General features: G+C 41.7%; 1 protein-coding gene across 1 annotated transcript; it reads right to left on the bottom strand.

Annotated features, from left to right (window-relative positions):
- Positions 1 to 6,814: 6,814 nt before the first annotated feature.
- COX7A2 (cytochrome c oxidase subunit 7A2) lies at positions 6,815 to 10,948 on the bottom strand. Its single transcript, XM_072855310.1, has 4 exons — positions 10,802 to 10,948; positions 9,484 to 9,573; positions 7,912 to 7,996; positions 6,815 to 7,030 (listed from the first exon to the last, which is right to left on the bottom strand). Exons 1-4 carry the CDS (start codon positions 10,817 to 10,819, stop codon positions 6,972 to 6,974), a joined length of 252 nt encoding a protein of 83 aa, XP_072711411.1. The 5' UTR covers positions 10,820 to 10,948; the 3' UTR covers positions 6,815 to 6,971.
- Positions 10,949 to 14,412: the final 3,464 nt, after the last annotated feature.

A 14,412-nucleotide genomic window follows, 5' to 3' on the forward strand; every position in this document is an offset into this window, starting at 1 on the left:
GTTACGGTCACATTGACAAGAATGATACCTGGAGATTTGCGTAGAAACTCTTAGAGGAATCTTCATTTGGGAGTAAGAACATTTTGGGCAGATCACATACTTCAGGTCCTGCACAGCCCAGTTTTCTTGGTTAAAAGGGAAAACTTCTGTGGAAAATGAAAGACAGCCATCTACAAGTACTTAAATTTTTTGCTGCTGTTTCAGGTATTGTTAAAACTGGACAAACAAACGCATGTCTCTTTTGGCCCTGAGAAGTCCTCTACAAAAATTTTAACCCAAAGAAATAAAGAGACAGTTCAAGTTGTTTCTGGATCCTTGTTGCAGCTGAAACACTTTTGGATTAGCACATATAAAGTATCTAAATTGAAAACCTTACCATTCTTTCCAAGGAAAACATTCTGGTGCTGTTCCTGGTGAAATCACAGGGAACTGCATCTTTAGGTGAACTTCACAGACAGCTTCAAGAAGAGAGTTATTCCTCAATACACCTCTCATGGTAAGGATACTATTTCATTAGACTGACATATCACAAGACACTCCTCTCTTACTTTACATCTCCATTAGCAGTCAAATGTGTGTTGCTCATAGAGGAAAGAGAGCCCCTATGCTGCAATGTGGTTTTAAAGCAATACCATGACCTTGTTCATTTCGTACTTACTTTGTAACAATTCTATTTAGGAAGCCTTAATTTAGGTACTTCTAAACCTCCCAGCCTCCTGTGGTCTTTCCTATTGTAGCTCTTTCCATGTTCTGGTATACAATAAAGCTTAAATATTACTGGCTCTTAGCTGATCATCCCTTTCCAATTTATTTCCATGCCCACCAAACAGCATCTTGCCTTTTCTGCAGCCAGCAAAGACCCAACAAGATAGTTTCACCAATAAAAATACCAAAGCTGGTAACATAACAATAAAACAATAAAATGCTGGGGAGGGAGAGGAAAGCTAATTACATGTACCGCATAAACCAGACAGCAGAGAGGAAAGATCCTTACATTTCAGAAAGTTCAGATTGGTGTATTGGGAACTCAAAGAAAGAAACACATTAGCAAAGGACAAATTCATCCCTCTTTGGCAGTTTTCTCTAGGACATAGCAGGCTATATGCAATGGGAGTGAATATTTTGTGAGCTGAGTTAACTGTATACAGAGAGGGGTATTCCCCGAGGAGCTAAAACCAGGACTGCCTGACTGGGGACTCAGTGGGATAACATCCTTCTCTCAAGTCCCCACAAGTGAATTTGGCTTGTCACAACATTTATAAACAGGAATCCCAGCCAACTACCTTTTTTTGCAAGGATGTATCTTTTTGAGAAAATAGATACAAGTGTGCTTTAGCCTTACATGTGTTTCGGGGAAGCCTGTGATCAGGTAGTCTAATAGAAAACCTGTGAATAATTAGATCAACTCTTGAGAAATATTGAGACAAGACCAAAACACATAACACAGACTATGCACTGCCCACCAAGTTTGAAGACTTGAATACTCGCATTCAGAAAAAGTACGGTACAGCCAAGAGATTCTCCTCAGATTGTGTTTCTGGACAAGCCATTATTTTTACAGCAGAATTGACTGAGTACTGAAAAAATAAGTGGAAAGGCTCAGGCAAGTTAGACTAGAGAAGGTGGTGTTATTAAAAGGAACATCTTTAAAAAAATAATCGCACAAGCATGCACATGAAAAGATATGTTGGTTCTGACTTACTCATCACCTAAATACCTTATTTAGGGTCAAGTCAGATTGATCAGATTGATTTTGTCTTTGAAAGTCTGATTCACTCTAGCAACTATGAAGGTCAGCCTCCAGCTCTTTGATGTGTAACAGTATTGGGAAAGAATGGGAGAGTAAGGAAGGACAGCTTTATATGAAAGATGCCAACAAAAATTTATCATGCTTTCTCATAGTTCAGAGCAGTGATAGCCAAGGTGAACAACATTAGAAAAGTGGTATTTTTACTCTGGGATCTGCAAAAAGAAAAAAAGTACAGATAAGATCATACACTTCGAGATCTCTCTGGTGTTTTCTTTTTACTTCTGAGAGTTTCTGAACTTTTATCATGGTGTCTTTTAGGAAGCCAATGCTGTGATATTGTGTATTATTAGTCCTCAGTGTGTGTCAGGCTAATTGGATCTATACATATATTCAGCAGCCAAGAAAATGTATCCCAGGGCACAGTTCTAAGAGTAGATAGTTCTGAGGCACCTTCCCAGTGGAGAAAGTAAAATATGGTCTGTATAGCTGGAGTCTCAGAAAGGATTGTGTAACCTAGAACTGCAATACTGAGGATTTAATTTTCATCTGTTTGATCTGTCTGATTATTGTTTGGATAGTCATTTCTCTTACAGTAGCATGAACAATTTTTTTTTATTCTGCCAAAGCTGGCACACTACTAAGCTTTCTTTGTTAGCTTTAAAACCATATAAGTTTAAAAGCTTATATAATGAAAAATAGGGTGGCAAGGGAGGTGGAAGAGATGGAGTACTCATTGCCTATCTAGCAGAAAATGTCTCCCATATTTTTGGGGTGACATTTAGAACAATCCAGCTCAGTGGAAGCCAGAACAGTGTTTCCATGTCCTCAGCTCCAGGAGGTTTTCCCATCCTTTAAAGCAAAATATAAAAAAATCATAGCTAACATTTCTAATAACAGTAGCTGAAAAATAAATTTTACATGAACCTGAAATAGAAAATAAAGTTTACAAGAAATCTCTTTTGGGGAAAGACACCATGTGTAGTGCCTAAACAAAAATCAAAAGTAGGACTGCAGTAAGGTAGCAATATTGTACATCAGTATAATACGTAACTCCAGAAAATATTGATTTAAGGATGGTAATTAAGCACTACAGTAATAGAATCAGACAAGAAAAGCACACAATTTGAGTGTGTTAACCACTAGCAGTCCATGACTTCATATTATCGACCATTTTATTCTTTAAAATTTATCATTTTTTCACATTAGCAAGGAGTAATAGCTGTTGCTTATTTTATTTTCTTCTACTCATAAAATACCCATAGGGAGATTGAAGGTAAGATCTTCAGATACTTCCAAACACTGTCCGTTAATTTTAGCCCTAGAGAAGATGCATAGCTCTCTTTTTGCATTTTCCTAGAGAAAGGCAGTATAGGCAGTATAGGCACCTAGTTTACACCTTCTGGCAGCTTGTGATGTGGACATGCCTGCAACAAATTACACATATTGACTGAACAGTAGATGGGAATTTCCCTGTTAGCTTTGTAGTGCAGTCCCAGAAAACGGTGCTGAACAGCTGACCCTGGGTCTTGTTCGGTTTCATCCTCCTACTGCTCCTGCAGCAGAAAAAATCCCGAAGCGCTGACAGACCCACGGCTTGCGCACGCCGCCCCGTGAGCGCTCGGCAGCAGCACAGCGTGGCCCCGGCAATGTCAACCGCTCTCCCGCTGCCTCCAGCTGCAGACTCCAAGGACACATCTTGGGGTTACTAGATCCACCTCTGCCAGAACAATTTTTTGTCATTTACTATTTATTTAAATAACATTTCAAGGCTCTGTCTATAACTGCTGATCATTTTGTAGTATGAAGATTTTTTTCCCAGCTTGCATTTACCCCACATGCCCTCCCACCAGAGCTGCTGCCTGCAGCACAGCTCACAAGCTGCTGCCATTCCTGAGACAGCAGACTCTGAGATGCGGTTGATTGCGAGAACAAGAACAGCTGCACATTCTGCTTCAGCTGCACACAGAAACACAGATTTACCACCTAGCTCATCACAGGATTTTTATAATTTAGACTATTTAAACAATTGCACTTCTTTCAATATTCTTTGTAATTCCTGCGGGTGGGAAAGGATGTGGGCTTTTTAAAGATTTTGATCTTTCCTTATGCTGCCTTCCAGATGCCCACCAGTTGGTCCACGTCCTCGTAGTAACCCTAGGCACATGGTAGCAGCAGAAGCCTTACCGGTGTCGCAAAGAGCAGACTGATTCCTTCACATGCTGTGAAGTGTAGTTCCCTGTGCTGTGAGGTTTCTCTTCCTTGTTGGCATCAATGTTCATCTCAAGATAAGCTGTACCCCATTTCCCAAACCTTCTTCTGAAACATCCGTCCAGGCAGTTCTTACTCTTTTAGTCATGCAGTTGGCCAAACCCACCTATGCAGAGAGACTACCATCGAGGTGTATTCTCCCACTCTCCTTTTTTAAGATTTTTGGTTCCACTAGAGTTCTGAGTACACTGGCCCTTCTGTTCCAGTTTGCCTCAAGTTTAACAAGCATACTGTGGTTCTTCAGGATAGCAATGAAAAATTCTTAACAAACTTAATCCACAAGAGGCTTAAAATAGTACTGTAGTGGGAAGCTAGGTTTTTGTGCTCATTTTCACATTTTGGAAAACCCACTGTTTCCTTGAGAAGAGAAACAAAAGGATTATTTTCGTGGAATTTTTTTTTTTTTTAGAAGCTGTATTTGTTAGAGTCAACATCAGTCTTTCAGCATAATAACCTACAAGTAGCAACTTGACAGGAAGGCTACAAAGGCACAAATTGTGTTAGGAACATAAAACCTAGCTAGGGATGCACAGCTGCTACTGGTTCCCAGAGATGTTCTTCCTCAGTAATTGTAACAGTCAAGCTAGCAAGAGGCATCAGGATAGCTTACAAGCGATTCTCATACTCACCAATGTAAAGATGCTTCCTAGAAGCAGTTTTCATAGAGCAGGCATTTTCACTGACAGCACTAGCTACTTTGGATATAAGGCTTGTTCCTAAATACAAGATAGCAGCTAATAGTTATTACTGGGTATCCCTGCCCAATTCTAAACCACAATCAAATTTTTCTCCCCCCAAGACAACAATGGATCTCCAGTTGCATTTGTGGTTGTCAGTGTCATAGCAAGCTGATAAACACCAACTCAGCCACTGAAAGAGGAGAACTTAAGGAAGGATCGTGATCAAACCATTAGCTTCATCAGCCATTTGTTGGGTCTCTACATATGCAGAGAGCTATCATACAGTTCTGCTAGTGAAACAGAGCAGGTGAGCCCTCCTCAACCATGTTATTGCTAATGCACATAACCTAGCTTAAAGCACATAGTTCAAACTGCTGCCAGAAACTCTGGAGTGACGCAGCAGAAGTGACATTGGAGCAGAGCTGACAGCTCTCCCAGAAACCATAGTGTTGTCTGAGCTTTAGAAGCAGCAGCTACTGACACCCTGACACAAAGGAGTAGCAGCAATGTAAAACTCAGCCATGCCTACAGCTTTTGCCTCATTTTCTGTGAGAGGTCTTAACATAAGACATTGAAAGATACATGCTTTCCCCTTTAAGTTTGTAAAATCCATGGTTGTCTAGGTGAAAGTAGTCAACTGCAATTGTGTCTTCATTTAGAGCTGTTACAAGAATGCTAACAACCATCCCTTAAACACACGCATTCCTGTATTCCAGAAAAGGAAAGACTCTTCAGAGAAAGGACAGTGAAACCCTGGAGCCGGTTGAGCAGCCTCTACAGAGGCTGTAGAATCTCCATCCTTGGAGACACTCCCCATGCGACTGGTCAAGGCCCTGGGCAACCTAATGTAGCTCTGAAGTGGCACTGCTCTAAGCAGATTAGACCAATTGACCTTCAGAGGTCCCTCCCAACCTGAATTATGCTACAATTGTTTGAAACCTAATCCACTTAATCTAGTGTGTACTTATGAACTAGACCTGCTCCTCCTAGCCTACAGACATGGGGTGATCCTATTCTCAAACCACAGAAGAGTAAAATTCGTAGAGACGGAAGGCAGTCTCTAAGCATTCAGCCTATCCTCAAAGTTACAGAGTGCTGGAGAAATTCTTCCAAGAAAACCTTAAAAACTCACAAAAATTAACAAGAATTTGAAGCTTTTATAAGCACTGCTTTCAATATCTTCAGTATTTCTGGCTTAATAGGATCCAATTCAGCCTACATCAAATTAGCAGTCAACTGCCAGAGTATCTGTCTACTTAAGAGTCTCTGTAAACCTTTTCAATCAGTAGAGAAATTCTAGCACTGCACTAGTACAGTTACTATTAACACTTACTGTGCCCCTCCTTCACTTTACTGTTTGCTCTAGAACACCCTCAAATTCTCTAATAAACTAAAGAACGGATTGCTTTATTACCCTAATGACTGAGAACAAGCTGGCTTTAGCCACCTGAAACATGAGGCAATGTTGGAAGATTACCAAGTCTTAATCATGATTGACATATATATGTTGATTTCATGGGCAGCAAGATAAATACACGATCACTTGCTAATCATATCTGCATGCTTAGAAATCTTCATTCTTTTCAGGAAATATGATGTTCCATTAAGCTGTAGCAGAGAAAAGCCACTAAAAAAAAATCTATTAGGTGAAGGTGCTGAGTTCAACTGAGACTACTTCTAAGCCTCTGAAGCTGCATAGGACAGTGTTATCACCTCTACATAGTAAAAACTGTCACCCTTGGATGGTGATCAGGAATCAGATTCCTCTATTTCTAGATGTATTACAGTCAACTTCCAGCAGTTGACAGCAAAGATAAAACATAATCATCAAGTCCTCAACATTTATTTCCACACATTCCAATCCTAATCATTTATTATAAGATTAATTTGCTCCACTAAAGCAAGAAGAGGAAATTCCCACAATAAAGGCAAGATACCACTTTCTCATAGGGATTCAGGGCATTTAACTCACCTTTGAAGTACTAACACAAACCACATACAAAGAAAAGAGGATCGCAATTCAAAGATCTGCATATTGATCAACTCAATGTACATTTACTGGAAGTAAAAAGCACTCTAATGTAGAATGCGTGATACAGTCCAGACCACCACAACACAACATAAAAACTGCTTTATTGATTACAGTTAACATGCTACAGTTAAATTATGATTCCAAGCATTAAGCCAGCTGCATATAATAAGTATAAGCTGCCATCATAGTCACATGGAATTGGACGAAGAGGTGCTAGTCATGGAGGCATCTTGAACTGGAATCATTTCTGCTTCTTGGGCATTGAAGCGACAAACAGCTGGTAAACAACATAGGCTGTTCCTGAATTAAGAGACAGAAAAGATATTTTCAGAACGTTAAACAGAATTCCTTTCAAGTCAGCCTTCCTTTCCCAGTTTGTTCCAGAAGAAATATTGACAATAAGCAGCTGCAATTCAGACAACACATTTCCACAGCCACGTCTCAACAATTTTTTTTTTTTTGGCAATTCATATTTTAGAGAAAAAAAAAAAACAACCTTAAATACCTCTCCATAGACTGCATAAAAATAAAGAAACAGGAAAAAAAAAACAGGGAAAGGCATGTTTGTGGAACCTACACAGACATTCATAAAGTAACAGTTACTCATTCTTAAAGTAACTGAACTGAAAATCCATTAGATCAATATATTTAAGTTAGAGGCTATTACAAAACTATGTAACAAGCAACAATAAAGGTTAAATATATACAGTATCATAAAGCTTGGATATGTTCTGCTGGTTTTCACAGCATGTGAAACCTCAGCACATCAAGTATCACCTAGTACTAAAAAGAGTCAGGCTAGTGAGAAAATCAGTATATATATGTGCTATAATTACATTTTACTCCTTTTCAGAATAAGCTTTCCAAGTCGTTCTAGTTTTCTCTAACATCAGACATGAATTCTGAAGGAGTCTTCAGCCCATAGTACTATTAGTCAGGGGAAAAAAAGCCATCTGAAAAGCTAAACTTGAAAAAGCACAAATAAATATATAGTATGTCCAAATGTTTTTTTCCCCTCTCTACATGCATTTTGCATGTTCTAAAGAACAGACTGAAGGAACTGCATAACTAATTTACAGAGGAAACACCAGTCATACTGGAGATTGTACCAAAGAAAAACTATTTTAATATTAGCATGTTGGAAATTGTACCAAAGCTAAATATTTTAGTATTAGCCTTACCAAAAACAGTAAGACCCGTGGTGACTCTATACAACAGAGCATCCATTACGCCACCTTTAAGATGCACTGGGATGCCATTATCCTCCTGATGGAAACAAGTGACAAAAAGAAACTATTTAAATACAGTTCTTGCAATATTGTGTTAACATAACTAAAATTAGCTAGAACAAGAATTACTTCCCCAAATTATCTTCCCAGCTCCCAAAACGACATTGAACTTTATTTAGATTCCGCTTTGTCTTTCAAGCTTTCACTCTCATATCAGGCAATCACTCACTAGGGAAGTATAGTAAATGATGTGCACATTCATTTCTAAAGCAGGGATTGGCGGATAGCTAAACACTTCTGACACCAGTTGCCAGCCCCCTCGGGTGCACAGGATATGATTACCATCCCTAGAAATTTCCCATCCATCTCCAGCACAGTTAATCCCCACTATAGGGAGCGACAAGGTGAGGAGCCTTTACTGTCACCTGGTGTCATACAGGAAATGGTTTTGCTCCACCTGAAGTAAAACTCCTAGACACCAGATCCACATGATCTTTACCCTTGTCAGCAAGTTCACGCTGCTCTGGAATTCAAGCTGGCCTCCAGTGCTGGTGACCCACAACCCAGCCCAGCTTAACTTGCTGCCCCGCAAGTAAGGAATGGGAGGAAGAAGAGATACTCCTAGAGAGCTCTGCCAGCAGAAACAGAACCTCTGACCTCACCCACTGGCAACATCCTGCTTCCCCTTGGCTCGCAATGAACACTGCTCCTTAGGCTGTTTCCCAACAAGACCGGCTTTCTCTTTCAGGGGAAAGGAAAGCAACAAGACACCAAAAACTCTTAAACTGGGGCTTCTAACATACTTTTTCCCTTTTACATCACTGAAGCCCAGTCTACTCTATCCTCAGTATGAAGCTACTGCTCCAGGTTATGGTTCACAGTTGGGAGTATGCTCTTGAGTATCCACTGCTTTAGCATTTGAAGAACGACTAGTTGTCACGAGGTGGCCCTATCAATCAGGAAGAGATTAATTCAGAAATTATTTTTAAAGATTCAATAATTTTCTAGGAGTGAATCCAACCTCTTAAGACCTTTACTGTTTTCATAACTGAGACGTACAATAATACCACATCCTCATTAAGAATTATGGGGTTCATCTATGAGCTACAGATATAGCTCTAAGACTGCAGGTTTAACTTTTCACTGTACTTCTGTCCTCTCACGTGCTGTTTTTCTCTATTTGTTCTTAGGACATACTGCCCCATCTCATCTCATTTCAGAGTAGTTTGTCTTTATCTTTGTACAGTACCTACTACTCATAAGAAACTTGAGTACAAATCATTTCAGAAGATAAAAAACCCTAAAGAGTCAGCAAGTCAAGTATGCATGTACAAATATTCTTAATCTCTGTAGAAAATAACTGCTGATTTCAAACACTGTAGTCATACAACTGATTTCAAGACCTCACCTCAGATGTAAAGAGGACTTTCACCAGTTCTTTAAAAACAAAATGTATGCAATTATGATCTACTAAAACCTTGTTATTCTACTAACATTATTCTACTATCAGCGTTCACTCAATACCTGAAAAAGCTTTTGCTTCTCAGGAACTCTATTTTCAAACTGCCTGCGTGAAGCAGTGCTTATGGTCCTCTGGGAAATTTGGCGAAGACCCTGAAATAAAAGATAAACAGTGTTTTAAAAACAGTGAAATTTTTCAGCTATATCCACACTGGGTAGAAATAGTTTCTTTTAAAAGTAAGATAGAAGTGGAATGGATAGGAAGAAAGGAGAGCCTTTAAAAAAAAACCAAAACTTCACCAAAACCCACTGGTTTTGAATTCAGTCAATCTTTCAACAGACTATGTAAAGGACTGATTGACTCGTTACCTAGAAAGGAAAAACTCAGGAAAATTACTTTTGGTAAGATACAACATTTATGGATCTGCAGCATAACCTTCATAATTAGCATCCTTTTGAGGGAAATCTCAATCTCAGCCCCTCAGATCTTGCTTTTAGGCACCATTTGCTGGTCTGACTCTAGCAAGGGGGACAATAATATTTAAGACAGACATGTTTGTGCAGACAAGGATCTTCTGTCATAGCTGCAGTTCACCTGCTAGCCACCAGCACAGGAGCTAACCTTCACAGAGCTGAAGAAGGCACACACACCTCCCACACACAGAGTTTAAAGACACCCTGCTGCGTCCTAAGCTAGAATCTGTTTCCATGGTCAGATCATATCAGTGCTTGTTAGCACAGGTCAGACCACCAAAAACAATAATCTATAATTCTTCCGATGGCTCAAAGTCTGCCTTCACTAACATGTCACGTCTCAAGTTAAGAACCAGCTGTACCTCTAAGCTGCCAGCAGTCTCCTTCAAGCGACAGTGATAATATTGATCCTCCCCCGCAAAATTACCACCGCTAAAAATGCAGCCACAGGGCAAACATCCAGATGATGCTGGTTGCAAGTACCGGAACAACACACCTCCTCCCCTCACCCACCCCAAATGAACACACTAGAAAATTTTTATCTCCTTAGAGACAGGCTAAGAGTACCCTGGACCCTCTGACTCAGCTCCCCTCCCTTCAAGTACCTCACGCTCAGCACTAGGCGGAGCGAGTGGGCCAGGACCTGAAATGTAACGCTTCCCCCCCAGCAGCTCCTTCAGCAGCACCGGCATTAGCGCGGCCGGCGGGGGGTCACCAGGCGGCCGAGTCCCGCAGCCCGGGCGGGCACCCGGGCGGGCGCCGACAGCCCCTGAGGGAGCCCGCACATCCCCGCCCCGCCGGGCTCGGCTGCCCGCGCCGCCCCGGGAGCGGTAGCCCCGCGGTAGCGGTAGCGGGCTGCTCTCCCCAGCCCAACCCGGCCCGGCCCGGCCCGGCCCGGGGGCCTCACCAGCAGGTTCCGCCACATCGCGGCTCTTGGTCCCGTCACCTCCCGCCGGCAACAAGGGCAGCGGAAGCGGAAGCAGCTCCCCCGCCCCCACCGATGGCACCACAGAGGCAGACACACGAGCGGCGCGCCTAGAGAGTCGCCGCAGAGCCTACAGCGCCGCGCCGCCCCGCCAGCCGTGTCAGTCCTCCCGGTGCGGGGGGGGCCGGGAGAAGATGGCGGCGGCGGCGGGCCCAGCGGCTGCGCAGCGGCTTGGGGAGGAGCGGGGCGGTGTGCCGGCTGTTTCCGTTTCCAGGCTGGTCTGAGAAAGGCTGCTCCCCTCCTCGCACTCCCACGCCAGCCTTTCCCCAGTAAAACAGAGGGGCGCGGAGGGGTGCCCGCCCTGAGGTGGGGGAGGCAGCGGGAGGGGGCAGCTGCGCAAGGAGCCGTCTGCGGGCGGGTGTGAGGGGACAGCCCAGGCCCAGACCCCGCACCCCCTGCTAGGCACGAGTTTTGTCCGGTGGTTGGTGCGATGGGATGTTCGGCCGGTTTCACGGCCCGGGAGCCAGAGATGAGCCCGACAACGCCGAGAGTGGGATAGGGAAGGTGAGGAAGGAGCGGTAATGTCTCCGGCAACAAGAAGTACAGGGCAGTAAACGGCGGCATCTAGGCACGGGTTCAAACCAGGAGGGTATCTCCATGCCGTACAGCGCAACCTGGGGAACTTTGTGACGGCAGGATCCTGTGGCTGCCCGTCGCCTCCCTGCTTTCAGAGGGCACTTTGGCAAATCCGTGAAAGAAACGTCTCTCAGAGCTGCTACATACCGATTTTAAAATCACCTTTCATTACCAAGTTTCAGGCCTGCAAAGGGCTGGACGCGTGTCCCGGGACGGTAGCACCATGGGCTGCTTCTGTTCATATGGACTCCCTCGACATCCCCGTTGGCCGTCCCCGTGGGACACTGAGCTAGCCAGAGCCTGGGTCCGACCCAGCCAAGCAGGTCTTGCACCCTTGGGATAGATGTGGCATCCCTTGTTGAGCCACTACACACAGAAAAAAACAAACTAAACCATGTAGCTGTCCGCTGCCTCAAGTAGCAGGGATACTGAGGACTCTGCATGTGAAAAAAGAAAACCCAACTTCAGTCTCATGTTTCCCAATATATAATTACAGACAGTGAAATGATGCCAGATTTGTATGAAACGCAAGCCTATTTGATTCTAGAGGAAGAATCTATTTGCCCTTCAGGAAAGTGCTCTGAGAAGCCTGTGTTTTTTCTGCATTGCAGATCCAGCCCCAGAATTGCATCTTCTCGTGCTTCAACCTTATGCTGAAATACAATGCTGTCAGGAAGACTATCTCCTGGCTTTGCTGCAGTTGCAGTGCACTCAGTTTTTGGCATTACACTGTTTTTGCACTGGTGCCAAACCTCATGATGAATAATGTGTGTCAAACACAGCAAATTAGTGCTCAATCTGGTATGGAAATAACAAGGATCATATCTCAAAGCACAGCACTTCTCAATCTGATTAGCTGCCCCGGAAATAAAGTAAAAACGCAAAGATGAAGTATTTATAGGTATAGTCTTAGCTGAGTAGAATATTAAAAATACCATTTGGAAAGCATAGTAATGGAGAAATATGATGTGTTGTAACAAAGGAGGAAATTGGATGCATTATTTAACATAGTTTTCAAACACTCAAGCAGTGCTATTATAGAATAACACATAGAATACATTACTACTACTGCGAGATAGATTTCCATTCATTCCTCTTGTAATCTTTCATCTTAGGAGCGCATATATTTGTATTCTGATTTTTATACACTCAGTTGTATTTAGATACTGGTAAAAGGATCATAATCCCCAGAGAAATTATTATTGCTTAATTTCTGCTGTGTGGACCATTTCCTGATGTGTCTGAATTTGAGCTTCAGTGCTATTGTCTGTCAAAATACACTTCACAACAGAAAGGCCATACTTAAAGCTTGGCATGTGGGTTACGTACCAATCAAAGCTACAAGATGACTGCTCAGAGCAAGCACAGCTGGTGTCTTCAGTGTTGACTCATTTATGAAGAAATTAAAACTTGAGGGAAAGAGAAATGGCAGCTTGCTGCCTCAGGGTGAGGATATTTCACTAGAAGCAAAGAGACTTATTTTTCCTAATGGGATAGAGTAACTTTTGCATGTATTGTATTGAAGAATAATAAAATTGTTAATCAAAACTCATTGTTAAACACTTCTTTAAGCCAGAATTAAAACAGGGCTGTTAATCTGTATGTTAATAAGCATTCATCACAAAAATGTTTTACCTCTTAAACCAATAATAGAAAGGTATATAAACCCCGCTAAAGAGATCACACAAACAACTGAGTTAACATTCAGCCCAGCTGTGGAAGTGGAAACCCCTGGTGCAGCAGGACAGCTGGAAATTACAATTTTTTAAACCTCCACCTGAGTCTTGCCTGCCCCCTGGTTTAATTTTTTTCTTGCAAACAAAATAATTGACTCAGTTAAAAGCTGCATTGTGTACAAAGAGAGAAAACGTACTGTATTCCAACAATTTCCTGAGTTAGAGTTGTATAATACACTAAAATTCCATTAAAAGAACTTGCTGACATAAAGAACAAAGATTTGTTCCAAAGTTTACAAGCATCGATTATGAAGCATACACTAGCTTCAACTACATAACTCCAGACCTCAGTAGGCAAGCCTGGAGACAATTGTATTTTCATTTCTTCCAAAAATAGCACAGTCCAATCTTTCCCATTTTCATAACAGAATTAATGAGGTCATTACGTTCCTGGCCCTCTAATACTTAAAGCATCTCAACATTTTATTTTGCAAAATTTGAACACAATCCACTTGTTCAGGTGCAAATTCAATTAAACTTGTACATAACTGGTATTCAGTTTGCTTGAATTGTTTCTTTTATGTCATCTTTATCTGAAATCAGAGTCCGGTGAGGAAGAACTCCACCTGCTTTTTTTTCTTTTTTTTTTTTTTTTTTAAACTTCTTGAGCTTCATTAATTATTGACTTATGCTTATATTCCTCTTTATATCGTTCCCAACAGGAAATGCGAAAGATCATTTCCGACAGCAACTTCAGACTTTCTAGCAGCAGTTGGTATAACTCAAATGACGGACAGTATTACATTATTTTCAAACATGGGTTGAGCATGTTTGGAATGGGAGGCTTACAGGAAGGTAGTTTCTTATTTGAGACTTAGGTCACATAAGAACCTGCTAATTCTTATCAGGCCATTTCATAATGGACTTTACTCTTAATTGAAACTGTCAAGTAAGATTAGACTTAACATTTAGGCACAGAAGGTAATACGGTGATCAGAACAGATTCTGTGAGCTAGAATGTAGGGTATTTTTACATGAAAATACTTCTGCTGATCTGAGGAAAATTTAATACTACTACTACAAAAAAAGAACTTTTTGCAACTGGGCTTTCTACCTCAGAGTCCATTTTCACACTGCTAGAAGCATCCTCTTCCATAAACTGGCCACGTTGCTACAAAGAGAGCAGGAATAAAATTGGCTTAGATTTTCATTTTTTCTCCTACTTTGAAAGTGAGAATTTTTGGCAGGCTGTTCAATACAGACAAGTATTCAATATGTGGA

Source organism: Ciconia boyciana, chromosome 3, assembly GCF_034638445.1.
Source record: "Ciconia boyciana chromosome 3, ASM3463844v1, whole genome shotgun sequence".
Lineage (NCBI taxonomy): Eukaryota > Metazoa > Chordata > Aves > Ciconiiformes > Ciconiidae > Ciconia > Ciconia boyciana.